The sequence below is a fragment of the Sarcophilus harrisii genome, chromosome 1 (assembly GCF_902635505.1).
Source record: "Sarcophilus harrisii chromosome 1, mSarHar1.11, whole genome shotgun sequence".
NCBI classification, from domain to species: domain Eukaryota; kingdom Metazoa; phylum Chordata; class Mammalia; order Dasyuromorphia; family Dasyuridae; genus Sarcophilus; species Sarcophilus harrisii.
The window spans coordinates 346,437,306-346,453,045 of NC_045426.1; the positions used below are offsets into that span (position 1 = coordinate 346,437,306).

General features: G+C 37.8%; 1 protein-coding gene across 1 annotated transcript; it reads right to left on the reverse strand.

The window, feature by feature from the left end:
• Positions 1–3,661: 3,661 nt before the first annotated feature.
• On the reverse strand, positions 3,662–7,474 carry RXFP3 (relaxin family peptide receptor 3). Its single transcript, XM_003759956.2, has one exon. The coding sequence runs from the start codon at positions 6,239–6,241 to the stop codon at positions 4,814–4,816; it is 1,428 nt and encodes a 475-aa protein (XP_003760004.1). The 5' UTR covers positions 6,242–7,474; the 3' UTR covers positions 3,662–4,813.
• Between the last annotated feature and the right edge of the window lie 8,266 nt (positions 7,475–15,740).

Genomic DNA, 15,740 nt, shown 5'->3' on the forward strand with positions numbered 1-15,740 from the left:
TCGGACAGTCACCTAACTTTGCTTCAGAGAAGGAAATGGCAAATCATACCTTTGCTAAGAAAACACCAAAAAGGGTCACAAAGAATTGGACATGACTGAAACGACAGAGCAACAAAATAATAGCATGCATATTTATATTATGCAGATATACATTTACTAATATCATATTTGTGTAATATATTCTGAATATAATTTAGACAGTCACTGAAGCAGGTCTGCCAAATGATGCTCTATATTGCTCTATATTTATTATGGGTACTGTTGATATAGAAAATTTGTGAATGGTACCTTAAGGGAATTGCTATCACTTTACCTGAAAAAAATTCTACAAGATAGAGAAGAAAGTGCTGGTTTGAGGACTATATAATATTGCCTTTAGGTTGAAAGTGAGTTAACTATTGTTAATAGCAGGGCCTCAAACTTTTTTCACTCAAGACCCCTTTTCAACCAAGAAATTTTTATAAGACCCTGGCTATATAGGTACATGAAATAGGTATACAAATCAAATATTTACTGAGAATAAATCATTATTTTATGATCCCACTTCTTTCAGGAGAAAAAAGGGAGAGAGGAGGAATATAAAGACAGGTGAAAACTGGGTGAGATTTACTTCCATCTGAAGTGTCAAACAGCACCCATGAAGTCCATACCTGAACCAAATTAAATTGAAATTGGAAAATTTATAACAAAATAAATAAAAATATAATAGAAGATGGATAATGTTAACTTGTGGTTTTCTAATCTAATATTAAGCCTGCAGGGATCTTTATGTATGGTTTAATGACTTTTGTTTCTATTTGAATTTGCCTCACTCTTCTGCAGTATAACCTACCAGCATTACATGTTAGCGATAATACCTATACTCTCTTGAAGAATTGTTGTGAAGGAAATAATTCTGCAGACAAAATGCTAGTTCTAAATGTGATTATTTTCACACCTCTTATTTATTTCCCTTAATGGTACCGGTTCAAGTCTAAGAACATTATGTTTGTCTATAACTTTGGTTCCCTACCTGTACCAAGCTGAGAGACTTACATATAATAGGTACTCAAAAAATAGCTGAATGAATAAATATAAAATTATGTATTCATTGTCCCCAGTAAAGTTCCCATTCTCTAAGAGGGAAAAGATTAAAAATATGAGACAGTCAAGGAAAAGAGCAAGGCTAAAGGAAGATTGAATGGGTTGGGAGAAAAGCAGACTACATAGTTAAACAGAGAGAGGACCCTGTACTGGGAGTCAAGAGATGTGGATTCTAGTCCCAGCTGTCACAAACCCTGTCACAGACTACTCTGAGTGCAAATGGCTTCAGTTTCCTTGTGTGTAAAATGAACATAATGGACTGACCAATACCTAAATTAATTCTCTCTAACCTTAATATTTTATAAAAAGAAGAGTAAGTAGGGGGAGGGCAAGAATATCAAAGTCGGTTGTACAAGATCCTTAGAGAATAAGGTAAGTCTTTTTCTACTTCTCCTGTGATCACAAGGTAAGCAGAAGGATGTTATTACTCTAATAAAAATAATATTAACTGCAGCTTCCCCCCAATATTTTTTATCCTAGATAGAGGGTAAGAAGTGGAGGATAAATTGGTATCCCACATTTCTCATTATATTAGGTTTGTGATGAAAGCAAACTACCACTTTTCCTTCCTCTCATTCCTCAATACTATTTGGTTTAATTTAGCATTCTTAAAACAATGGCTCAGAGGAGCAATGAACAGATTTTCAAAAGTGGATAATTTACCTATCTGCAATATTCATTCTAAGAATTATCAAGAAAAAATAAAAGAAATAGTCAGCATCTTCTTTTAACCCCTTGCTAAGTGGGGATTTAATAGGAGTCTGTTCCTTTTATTGAATTGACATGCTTTTCTTGAGATTTCTTTCCATGCAGATATTTGAAGACAGTTCTCATCACCTCACCAAGGCTTCTTTTATGTGACTTGAACATATACATTTCTTCAACTGAACCATGAATGGTATAGTTTTCAGTCTTTACCACCCCAGTCATAACAACAAGGCAGATACAATCAGAACCAGGCACTAAATTCAGTGATCTCTTTCAGGATAGTCATATACCAGTTTCTGGAAAATTGAATAGAGAGCTATCCTGAGGAACATCTGAGTTCAAGTACCCTTCCCCAACTCCACATATTGTTTGTAGGATTCCCCTCTCCCATCCCAGAAGGTTATTTCACTTCTCAGTGAGTGCACCCAGTTACTCTCCAAGATAATGTAAGGGGCAGAACAGATAAATGATTATCTGCACTGGTAGAGGAATTTCCTTTCTGGAAAGTTTCCTGCAGAGATGAAATAATAGGTTGGGTCGAATTATATTGAAACAGCTGCCAGAGCAGGAGGTTGCATCTGCTCAATGTCTTGTTTCAACTCATCAATCAATGGAAGATTCTGGAAGCAGTAAAAATGAAGACTATTTGACTCTGGTATAATTAGACTAGAACTTAGGCAAGACAAGACTTGGAATTAAATGATCAGCAGCAGTTTTTCTTAAAAGTTGGGATGTAGATTGGCGTTCTGAGACAGTTTAGTAAGTGGATGATCTCTAATTCCTTAAATAATTATTTCCTTACATGGACTTTTACATATGTGCAATACCATTATTGCAAGGCTAAGTAAAAATAAATAGGATGTGTTATAAAGTGTTATAAAGTTGAAAGGGAACACAAGATAGCACAATATTTAACAATCCTGTCATTACAATTATCTTCATACTAATCTGAGAGAAGCAATCTATTTTTTCAGGGAGAGAGGCTGGCCTTTGGAAATCCTGTTTGAGTTTGAATCCTGACCTTTACTTTACTTGCTAGACAAGCCCAGTCAAACTACTTGAACATAACCTAGTCTTAGAGTTCACATCTTTAAGGGTCCTATTAGCAGCACTTACTTCATATGGCATTTGTGAAGAATACTTAGTAAATCTGAACAGTTAAGAGAAGTCTATTAATTAGTATCAATAAACTCTCTTCTCTGTCCTCTAGATGTACAGGGAAAGAGCTATGCTTCATCTTGGGGGCCATTTTTTTGTCTTTTAAATCAGAAATGAATTAAAAAAAATGAGCTAAAATTTTCCTTTGGGAAACCCATTTTCTTGGGTATTATGGGAATCGTAATTTCTAGAGAAGGCTCTCTACACTGAGTTTAAAGACTGGGAATTCTCTTTTGAGATTGTAGCCTCAGTTGCAACTCAATGTATTTAAAAGACAAAGCTCGAATATCTCTGAGATGTGGGGAGCAGAGCCCAGAGCTGCAGTGTTTTCTCAGGCTTTAGCGGCAATGGGGAGCGCTCACCTGCAGTTTAGTCTTTCACCGCGTGTCGGAGCTCCAAGCATACTATTCCTAGGTTGGTGTTTGATGCCGCTCTTCCCATTCGCTACTGCATTCTTCTCCCTCCTGTCTTCTCTACCCTCCCAGTTACGCTCCGACTCCCCTCCTCCCTTCCTCCCGGATCCCCAGCCAGAGTTCCTTCAGATGGAACTTTTCGCTTTTTTTCTCTTGTCATAAAATAAAGGCACGTTTGCCTTTTCCCTTCAGGTCCAACTTCGCTAAGAGATGTTGCTGCCTCGCCAAGAAATAATTTAGCTATTGCTTTATTTAGAAACACATACAAACACCTCTTCCACCAAACAACAAAATTGATGTCATTTACTATATGGTTTTTTTTTTTTTTCTTTAAAGAGGAGGCCCTCAGCAGCTTCACGGCTGAGAAGCAGGTGTCTCTGGAGATCTTAGTAAGAATCAGTCAGATTGGGGCTCCCTATTGGATCCTAAAGCAAAATGGAGGTTCTGGACCCTCGATACTCTCCCAATTCCCACAAGTTTTATAATAGGAGCCGGTCTTACTTCTCAAATTACAGAAGTCTGGGTCTCCAGAATCTGCCAGAAGGAGTGTCTGCCCAACAAGAAGACGGTGAGAGGAATTTCTGGAGATGTCTTTACTACTCAACCCGGGCCAGACCTTTTAAGGTCCTGAATAATCCAAGTTCGCTCTTTATAGTCGTGAATTACCAGTTTTACAAAAAGAGACAGTGAAAATTTCCCCGTCCGTCAGAAAGCGATTTTCCTCTACTAAAGGATCATTGAGTTCTTATTCTCCTCTCTGGATGCCTGCTCTTTCTGGGAAGAAAGGACAAAAGACTGCAGCCCCCAGCTCAGCAGGGCAGCCCTTTATGTAGTTCCTTCCGGGAGCAGGGTAGCCTTGGAGTCAAGAAGGAAAAGTGAAAGCCTCAAGGCTTACATAGGTCTATAGATTTCACCACTTACACCTTTCCATCCTCACTCGGACAATTCCCGTTCTCCGGAAAGTTTTTTTTTCTTCTCTAGAGACTAGACTCTTATCCCCTCTGCTCACAACCTAATCTCAACAAGAATGGACTTGTCTAAGGTCTGAAATGATCCTGGCTAAAACAAAGTGAGCAAGAAGGCATAGGGCACCACGGTTTACCGCTTAGTTTAACTTTAGGTCTCTTTCAGCGGTTTTTTGTTACTGCTGCTGCTGCTGCTGCTGTTGTTTTTACCTTGGTGCAAGCCTAACTCCTCAGTATCTCTCTCGTTATCCCCTGCAGGCTCCTCAGAGCCACTTTACCAGTTTGGTCCACTTTGCATCCTACACCCAAAGCCTACTTTTACTGGTGCTCTCCAATTTGTTCTACACCCGTTCTCTCTCTGTGTCTCTCTCTTTAGCGTTCTGTTTTTGTCTCTCACTTCCCTCCCTCCCCCGAGGAAATCATCTACTCTTCTTTACACTACGGACCTTCCGCCCTTGACTTCCTTCCCTGGTTAGTCCTTCTCCTTCAATAGCGTTGCTCCCCTGAGCTAGTAGGTAGTAAGTCATAGCGACCTCCGCTGTAGACGACGACTCCAGGTGGGCAGTAGAGGATATCGGGTTCTACTGAAGCAGGCAGCGGGGCCAAGGTCTGCAGGGCCTGTTCCTCGGGCTCAGGTTTAGTAGTGGCGGTGAAGGGGCGCATGCTAGTGAGGGAAGGCGAGGCGATGCGCCAGAGCAAGTTTTTAAGAGCCTTGCGAAACTCCCGGCGCATGAGACAGTACAGGATAGGGTTGAGGCAACTGTTAGAGTGGGCTAGGCACACGCTCACTGGGAACACATACACCTGGCTTAGGAAGTACTCGTGACTAAAATGCAAGACATTCAACTTGATTAGGATACCCCAAGTAGTCAGAGCCTGGTTGGGCAGCCAACACAAGAAGAACGACAGGACGACTATAGTTACTGACTTGGTGACCTTAGAACGCCTTCTGGCGCTGGCTCCAGCCGCGCTGCTGGATCCTTTTCCAGAAGTACTAGCAATGCCAGGTGCAACGCCCGCGCCTCCACCTCCAGCGACGGGACGTTCGGAGATGTAGCGCACCAGCAGCAGGTAGCAGAGGCTGATTACTCCCAGCGGCAGCACGAAGCCCAGCAGCACCTTCTGTGTGTGGTACAAACCCAGCCAGAACTGAGAGTCCCCGGCCCGCGGCTTGTCCGGGAAGCGTACTAAGCAGAGTTCCTCATCCATCACCGTGCCAGTGGTGGAGAAAATGGCATGGGGCAAAGAGGCCAGCACTGCTAAGACCCAGATCAACACGCAGAGCGCCTTGGCTGAAAAGCAACAGTCACCGTCGCTGCCCAATAGGAGGATTCTTCTCCAGCCACCGCCCCGACCCCGTCCTCGGGGCCGGTAGTTTTTGAGAGCAGAGGCCACCGAGTGGTAGCGCGCCACGCTCATGGCCGTGAGGAAGAAGACACTAGCGTACATATTCATGGCTGTCACCGTGGAGATGATCTTGCACATAGCCTTGCCGAAGGGCCAGGTGAAGTCCAGTGCGTTCTCCACTGCCCAGAAGGGCAAGGTGAGCACGAACTGTAAATCGGTCAAGGCCAAGCTGGTGACAAAGAGGTTTATGGAGGACTTACGCCAGCCCTGCTTGCTTTTCATCAGGTACAAGACCAGTAGGTTGCCCACGAGCCCCAAGGCACACACCACTGAATATATCACACTGAGGAGGATCCGCACGACCGCTCCAGCTGTCCCGTCAGTGCCAGTATTCCCACGGATGCCCGAGCTCGGGAACTGCCCTATCATGCCGTCTGGTCTCTCCAACTCCAGGCCCTGAAGCTGGTCCCTCATCATTAGCGTAGCGTTGCCACTTGCGTTTCCCAGTTCCAGCAGGTCCGGGAACAGACCCAGAAGAGCAGATCCCCAAGAGACAGCCTCCTTCATGTTGACAGCGGTGTCTATCCAGTTCGGGCCATGACCTAAAGACCAGAACTGGAGCAAGTCCTATGTAATCCTTGAGCTGTCTTCGGGGCTACCCTCCCAACCGGAACTTTCTCAGATCAGCAGCCACTAAGTATCACAAAGAGATTGGTCAAGTGACAAGACTGGTCCCCGAGGGGTTCTCAATATAGACTTGCCCGCCACTGCTGAGCCCTGAGTCCAGGCGCGGAAAAAATAAAGAACTCTGATGCTGGAGCTGGGAGATAGCTGCGGAGAGGTGTGGGTCTGGATGGCTGCTTGGCGAGGAACTTTCAAACTGAGGCGTCCATCTGTCCTCTTCCCTTCCCGTTCGAAGGTCAGCTGTCGCGAAGGGTTAAGAGATTTCAGATTGCCGCTCGGGTGCTCTTGTAATTTCCAGTTTGTTTACTATCAAGACAAAACAAAATAAAACCTAAAACAAAGACCTCATACAACCATTTTTCTTGTTTATTTCTCTTCTCGCACAAATTTTCCCGTGGATTGTTCTCTAAAGAAGAGAATTCGGCGTGGGAAGATCACTTCTCTCAATCACTCTCTCTCCCTACTGTACTTAATTGCCAGTAAGTTGTAAGCAGCTCTCTCCGGAGTTATATTTGCACCCACTGCAGCCTCAGCTACGGGCTCAGAAGAGCATGCGCACTCACCATGAGCACAGGAGGGGGAGCTTTCCGAGGTTCTGAATCAGAAGCTTCCACACCCAAAGTACTTGCGGGTAAATTGGGGGATAAAAGGGATTTATAGTTCCGGCTCTTTAATCCTTAATTTTCTTTGTTAAAGGAATTAAATTTTGACTTTTGATCTTTTCGGCTTTCCAGTTGGTTTCATCAAAATGGTATTTTCCTTTCTTTTCAACCCAACTTCTCCATACTTCACCCTGGAAATCATTGGAAAGAAGGAATAAGAAAAACTTGCAAATTAATTTTTTTTCTTCACTAAAGCAACAAGAATGCTATTTTCCCGTATTGCAATCTAGTTTCGAACCCAAATCCTAATGGCTATATTAAGCTCTTATCTTCAGTATAAAAATTGTCTGAGGTTTAGAAATTAACTTTATCTCTCTTTCATTACATGGTCATTTCACCTGACAAACTACAATTATTTGCTTATTGCAAGATGTAAAGAAGAACTCTGAACACATCTCGTCATAGAGTTCAACGTTAGATACTTTTCAGAAGTACATTTCTACTACATCGTTCCTGGATTTTGAAAGATGAAACTTTGCAATTAGTTCAAAGGGAGTTTGTATACGTGGAGCTTCCCAATTATTCCATTATTGCCTTTTCTCAGGGCACCGTCATTGAAGGTTTTCCAACCAGAACAAATTTTTATGGATATTCTAGTCCCTCTCCATCTTTTTTTTTTTTTTTCGCTATGACCTTGGAGGATAAAACTTTGGAATCATTGGGGAAAAATTCAAACTGCTTCATTAGCAAGAGCATCTCCAGGAGGGGAGACAGGTATCAAAGGAATTTTTACAAAATTATTCCTGCCTTTATACTTTCCTTCCTTCTTTCCTTTCTTTCTTCCCCTCCTTTGCAAAGTAAAATATCATCCTCATTTCTATTTAAAATTGCTATTTAAATCACTATATTTATCTTAAGCAGATAAGATGCTTTATTCTTATTGAAAATTGTCTCAAATATGTATTGACTAATAATCCACATTTATATAATATTATAATCTACAAAACACTTTACATGCATTATTTTATCTGATTACCATAATAGCCCAATGAGACAGATAGTGCAAATATAAGTGGCCCTTGTTAGAGATGAGGACACTGAAATTTAGTTAAGAGAAGCACACTTACAATGGAAAGAGTTCTGACTTTGAAATCAGAACACTTGGGTACAAATCTAATTTCTCTTACTACTAACTGGTGTGATCTTAAGTAGGTCATATAACCTTATTGGTAAAATGACAAAGTTGGGCAGGATGGCCTCTCAGGTCCCTTCTGATTCTAGAGCTAAAATTCTATTCAAGGTCACAGAGATAGAAGCTGACTCAAGTTCAGATCCTCTGAGGGTTCACATTTCATGCTCTTTCATTGATGCCTTTACAATTCACAGTTTAGTGTAAATTGCACCTTTTTGTCAACACTACTCCCACTCCATCCTTATCCCCAGATCTACCATATCCACCTGAAATAAGCAACCAGAAAATTATTTTCACACATTACTTTCCCTCCCTTACTCTTGATGTTAATGTAGTGATTACACTTTTCAGACTTCATTTAGCTTTGATGAAATGAATAGGGATGAGGTAGAAAGCATTATTTTTTAATAGATTGCAAAATCAACAAAAATCTTGAAAAATTTTGTTGTAAACTGTGTGAATTTACCAGCTGGAGAGTACATTTACCACTAGAGGGCTCTAATGTTTCAGGGAAAAAAAGTTGTGATAATTCTAAATTTGACTGAATTCCAACTAGCAGAATTGGCCCCAGGAAAATAAATACCATTTTTCACTTTAAAAATTAACTCTTACCTGATTTCTTGAGTCAGGGATCCTAAGGGATCCTCTGGTTAATGTTTCTTTATTTGCCTAGAAAATGGAACTTGCAAAGGTTTGGAAATGGGTTTTTCCTGGAAAAAAATCCCTTACCCCCCTCATTTTAAACTTCAGGTTTATTAAGCTTTCAGCTAAACTTTACCCCTCATTTATTTTCTTCCTTTCAGTTTCATTTTCCCTAAATCTTTGTTCCATACTTGATTATTCCATTGTTTTGATGGAATGAGGAAACTGCATTCTTTCCTTCTCTTTCTGTTTCATAAACACCCTAATCAGCTTAATAGTTATTCTATGACAAATATACAATCACTAACTGCTTTCTTTTATTTCTCATCAAGAATGCTTTTGTTAATAAACTAAGCAGAAAAGGACCAGAAAGTGTACACACAAATAGGGTCTATATTATTCATGTAATTTGTGAACAATGGATTTTTAACTTTACATAGTTCCATCACTGGAGCTCTCAAAAATCTAAGAAGACTTTTAGACTTATATTGTCTGTGGTGGGGGTGGGATGAAGGGAGAAAATAAATGCTATGTACTTTAAGAATGGAGGAGAGATTAGAATATTCATAGGATTATATAATTAGAAGAAATCTTAGAGTTAATTTAATTCACTTTTTATATTTTACAGATGAAAAACATTAGTCTCATAGAAAGAGCAGAAGATTTGCCCAAAGTCTCATACCTATATAATTTTTCACTCTGATATGTGTTAGGGGACATTTCTAGTGGTGAAGGAGATAAAATTAGAGAGAGGCTCTCAAGGCTAAATGAGAAATAATTACTATATAGCTGAATATACAACTGAATAATAGTTGAAGATAGAAATAAGATTCTTTTTTTTTTTTTTATCAATTGAAAATATTTATTAAGTTCCAGGCTCTTTATTAGATGTTCAAGGTACAAGGACAAAGAATGAGACAGTGTCTACTTATAATGTACTTACATTCTAATATTATTGTTTGCTTCCACTCTGACTAGCCAGTCTTCTTTTCTAGTCATATCACATAATACCATTCTTCTAGAGTATCTCTAATACCCATTCTTTTTTTTAAATGCTATTATGATTTTTAAAGCCTTTCAAAAGCTGATCCCAGTCCTTCTTTTTCAGTTCTACACTCAAACTGACCAAACTAGTGTTTCTTTTCATCACACATGATATGCCATTTCCCCATATCTTTACTTCCTTTTTTTTCTTTCTTTAAAAAATTTTAATAATAGTTTTTTATTTTCAAAATACATGCAAAGCTAGTTTTCACCTTTGCAAAATCTTGCATTTCAAATTTTTCTCCCTCCCTTTCCCCCAGACAGCAAGTAATCCAAGTTAAATATGTGAAATTCCAGAAGTCAGATTCTTAGGCTACTATCTATAAAACTGTGCACTTAAACCAAATTATAGCTAGTTAGGCTAGTTAGAGTACTGAATTAACAAAGTTGAGGGTAGGGTCTAATCCCTATGTGGGTCAACTACCTTTCCTCTATTTAATAGCTACATAATATTGCCAAGTTGAGTCATCACCTTAGCAACTATCTCCTGAATAAAGATTCCTTGCATTAAGAAGGGCAGGGCAAATAAGTGTGCATTGATCCATGCAAAGCCCTTCACCAATGTTGAAAAATCCCCTTGGTTAGTAAGGTATCTGAAAGTAGCATATCATTTCACTTACTTCCTCTCACTTCATGATCTGATTTAAGCACCTGGGGCATGAGTGCAATTCAAGATTTTGACAAGAAAGTGTAAGCCTTATCATAATCTATTATTCTACAGAATAGCTAATAAAGTTAAGCAGCTGCTGCAAATTTTTTCTTAGGTGACTGAAGGAACATATTTCTTCAAAGAGTGGGAGAGAATTGGGATTTTGCATTGTCTTGCTGGGAGGACAGTTGGGACAAAGGTCTGGCAGGAGAAAGTTATTTTCCTCCTTCCCATCCCTTTCCCTCCTTCAAAAGGCAAGCACTTTGATCTCTATTATACATAAAAAGTTATACAAAACATTTCCATATTAGCCATGGTGCAAAAGAGAATACTAACAAAAGAACAATAAAAAAGAAAGAAAAATTTCAAAAAGTATTTTCAATCTGTACTCAGAGTTCATCAGTTTTCTTTCTGGATGTAGATAGCATTTTAAAAAATCGTAAGTTTTTTGGAATTGTCTTGGATAATTGTCTTGATCAGAGTTTAAGAGTTTCACAGTTAATAATCCTAGTAATATTGATGTTACTATTAATAAGATTCCCCTGCTTATGCTCCCTTTACTTTAAATCAGTTCATATAAGTTTTCCCAGGTTTTTCTAAAACCATCCTGCTCATATTTCTTATAGCATCATAGTATTCAATCCCAATAATATACCACAATTTGTTCAGCTAGTCTCCATTTGATAGGTATCCACTTCTTTGCCATGATAAAAAGAGTTGCCATAAACATTTTTGTACAAATGGATCTTTCCCTCTCTCCTTTTATCTCTTTGGAATTTGGATCTAATAGTGGTATTGCTGGGTAAAAAGGGCATAGTTCCAAATGGTTCTCCAGAATGGTTGGATTAGTTTACAGCTAAACCACTAGTATATCAGTTTCCCATTTTTTCCCATGCCCTCTTCAACATTTGTAATTTTCCTTTTCTGTCATGTTAGACAGTTTGATAGGTATAAGGTGGTACCTCAGAGTTGTTTTTATTTTCATTTTTTTCAGCAGTGATTTAGAATATTTTTTAATGTGACTAGTGATAGTTTTGATTTCTTTTTCTGAAAACTGCCTGTTCATATTTTTTGATTATCAGTTGGAGAATGGCTCTCTCTGTTTTTGTCTCTGTGTCTGTCTGTTTTTCTTTCTCTCTCTCTTATTAATTTGCCTCACTTCTACATATAAATGTGTGTCTACACATACATTTATGAGAAATTAAGGCTTTGTCACAGGGAAGTGCTGTTAACAGTTTTTCCCCCAAGTTTCCTGTTTTTCTTCTAATTTTGGCTGCATTGTTTTTGATTGTGTAAAACCCTTTTAATTTCATTCAAGCAGAATTACTTTTTACCTCTTGTGAGAAAATAATATTTTCACTATTTATCTTATAGAATAATTGTAAAATGTATTTGTAAGCCTGAAAATAATATGGAAATGATTCATTATTTTTCAAAGTTTTTCTTGCTTGTCCAATAGCTTAAACTCATGACCTAGGGCAAGCATAAATCTGTTAGGTTTCCTTGGAATAAAAGGATAATATTCTGAATGAAGTATCAGTAGGAATGAAGGATTTGCCTTTGGGTAGCAAGTCATTCTATCAACACAGAAATATGAACTAATATAAAAATAACAGATTCCATTTCTGAATACAATATCCCATTTGCCTCTAGAATTATTCTTAGCCTGTTGTTCATCCAGTAAGCAACTGAGTCCACATTACTGAGTTCTAGGAAAAGCCTACTCCTAAGTACCTCTCTGAGAAGATAAGGCTTTGAAAGATTTGTGATTTGACAATCTCTGCCTTTAATTTCTGAATCTGTTCTCTGAAATTGAACTTTAGACCATTCACTGGAATTATTGCTATTATTTGTGTGTGGAAGAGAGAATGGAGAGAGAAGAAATCTTTCAAAAATTATTTTTCATTGTAACAAGTGAATATCTTAGATAATTTACTCTGAAAGGTGATATTTTTTCCTTTAATCAAGACCCAGGGAATTCCAAGGTAAAATGCAAGTTAATGCAAAGGATTTAACAAAATTGGTCAGTAATATATAATCAGATTTTAAGATCTAAATACCTCCTTCAATATCTGACCATTGTCTGACAAACAAGCTGAGAACATCCAAAAACAAATTCATCAGAAAATGCTAAAGAACTGAAAAAGAGCAAAAGAGCATGATGTTCTTTTTTTTTTTTTTTTTTTTTTTTTTGCATTCCTTCAGAGACAGAATTGGTGCCAATGCCTGATTTATCACATTGGGTGTTAGACAAACTTTAGTTTGAGACAATAGATAATCTTGTACTATCTCACTTAACCAAATGTATACCACTGATACCTTCTCCCATCCGATTTACATAAAACTAAAAGAAACAACTAAATAGAGACAATTATTAATGTTGAAAAGGGATTCCTCCAAAGACTTTTAAAATAATGAAGAAGTCTGAATCGTACATGACTAATTGTAATTTCAGAGAATTGAAGATGAAGGAATTACTCACTTTTTGGCAGAAAAGGTAAAATATTAAAAGTGCAGAATGACATATGTAAATTCAGACATGACCACTGCCCTGATTTGTATTCCTTAATGTATGTGCATTTGTTATAAGAGAGGACTTCATTTGGGAAGAGATGAGTGAGTGAATAATGACAAAAAAAAAAAAAAAAAGAAAAAAAAAGAATTGAGTAAAGCATTTAAAATGCACAAGAAAAAAAGTACAGAAGAAAATACATATCAATTTTCTTACTATGTTGTTAAATTTAAAATATATTTAATAAACTGTACTTAACAAAACTTCATAGTCTCTTATACAAACTTTCTCATTCTATGTTTATAATAAAGAAAACTCCATTGTTTCTTATATGATCTTTCTTGTTCTTTGTATAACCACAATTTAATAGTTCCTCCCAAATAGATTATGGAGACTGATGCTATATGCAGTATTTTTAAGTGGAGATAAAATCTTAGGGAATTAAAATTTAGCTATTGTCTTTGAGGAGCAATGAGAAGACTGAGAGTCTAATTGTTATTCTGGAGAAGTACCTGTCATTGTTAGAGAGAGTCTGAATGAAATACAAAGGACTAAGAGAATTTTAAGAGGTCAAATATAACTCATCTTATAAGGAAGCATTATGAAGAGACTTTTTCTCATAGAAGACATATTTAAAATAATTACTCACGTGCTTGTTTGCTTTTTACACTACTGTTAAATTACATATCTAGTATTTAAGCCTAGGATAGTAAGAGAAGGAAGAGGAGGAGTGGGAAGACAGGAGGGAATAGATATAGACAAAGAGAGACACAGAGAGGGAGACTGAGACAAAGGGACACACACAGAGACAGAGACAGAGACAGAATCAGACAGAGGCAGAGATACAGAGAGACAGAAAGACAGAGATTATCAAAAGTTTATTGCCAAAAAAATTAATAGATCATATTCCAGCCTCTTACTTTATCTCTGTATGAGTATATTTCCAGGGTATACCTTTATAAATAATTTATTGTGAGTTTCTACTTTCTAATCAATTCTACTAACCTTTTCCATTTAATGAATGAGTTCATCATCCCATTCAAATTCTTGATTATGATTGTATGCTTCTCATCATCCTGTCCTCTAATAGTTTTTTTTCCTCTTCCTTACTCTTCTTTAGCACAGAGATAGCAGTGCTGAGAAAACACAGTGCTAATTGTCTATATTGATGCAACCTTTTTTTTTTTTTTTTTTTGCTTTCTTTCTCTCCCTCTCTAGCAGTCTCACCACACTTTCATCTTCATACAGCTCAGCCCACTACTTCTCTCTCTCTCTTTTTTTTTTTTTATTTAATAGCCTTTTATTTACAGGATATATACATGGGTAACTTTACAGCATTAACAATTGCCAAACCTCTTGTTCCAATTTTTCACCTCTTACCCCTCCCCCACCCCCTCCCCTAGATGGCAGGATGACCATTATATGTTAAATATATTAAAATATAAATTAGATACACAATAAGTATACATGACCAAAACGTTATTTTGCTGTGCAAAAGAATCAGACTCTGAAATATTGTACAATTAGCTTGTGAAGGAAATAAAAATGCAGGTGTGCATAAACATAGGACTGGAGAATTCAATGTAATGGTTTTAGTCATCTCCCAGAGTTCTTTTTCTGGGCATAGCTAGTTCAGTTCATTACTGCTCCATTAGAAATGATTTGGTTGATCTGTTGCTGAGGATGGCCTGGTCCATCAGAACTGGTCATCATCTAGTATTGTTGTTGAAGTATATAATGATCTCCTGGTCCTGCTCATTTCACTCAGCATCAGTTCGTGTAAGTCTCTCAGGCCTTTCTGAAATTATCCTGTTGGTCATTTCTTACAGAACAGTAATATTCCATAATATTCATATACCACAATTTATTCAGCCATTCTCCAACTGATGGACATCCATTCAGTTTCCAGTTTTAGCCACTACGAAAAGGGCTGCCACAAACATTCGTGCACATACAGGTCCCTTTCCTTCTTTATAATCTCTTTGGGATATAATCCCAGTAGTAACACTGCTGGATCAAAGGGCATGCACAGTTTGATAACTTTTTGAGCATAGTTCCAAACTACTCTCCAAAATGGTTGGATTAGTTCACAACTCCACCAACAATGCATCAATGTCCCAGTTTTCCCACATCCCTCCAACAATCATCATTATTTTTCCTGTCATCTTAGCCAATCTGACAGGTGTGTAGTGGTATCTTAGAGTTGTCTTAATTTGCATTTCTCTGATTAATAATGACTTGGAGCATCTTTTCATATGACTAGAAATAGTTTCAATTTCTTCATCTGAGAATTGTCTGTTCATATCCTTTGACCATTTTCAATTGGAGAATGGCTTGATTTTTTATAAATTAGAGTTAATTCTCTATATATTTTGGAAATGAGGCCTTTATCAGAACCTTTGACTGTAAAAATATTTTCCCAGTTTATTGCTTCCCTTCTAATCTTGTCTGCATTAGTTTTGTTTGTACAAAACTTTTCAGTTTGGTATAATCGAAATTTTCTATTTTGTGATCAGTAATGATCTCTAGTTCTGCTTTGGTCATAAAGACCTTCCCCTTCCACAGGTCTGAGAGGTAAACTATCCTGTGTTCCTCTAATTTATTAATAATTTCATTCTTTATGCCTAGGTCATGAACCCATTTTGACCTTATCTTGGTGTACGGTGTTAAGTATGGATCAATGTCTAGTTTCTGCCATATTAGTTTCCAATTTTCCCAGCAATTTTTATCAAACAGTAAGT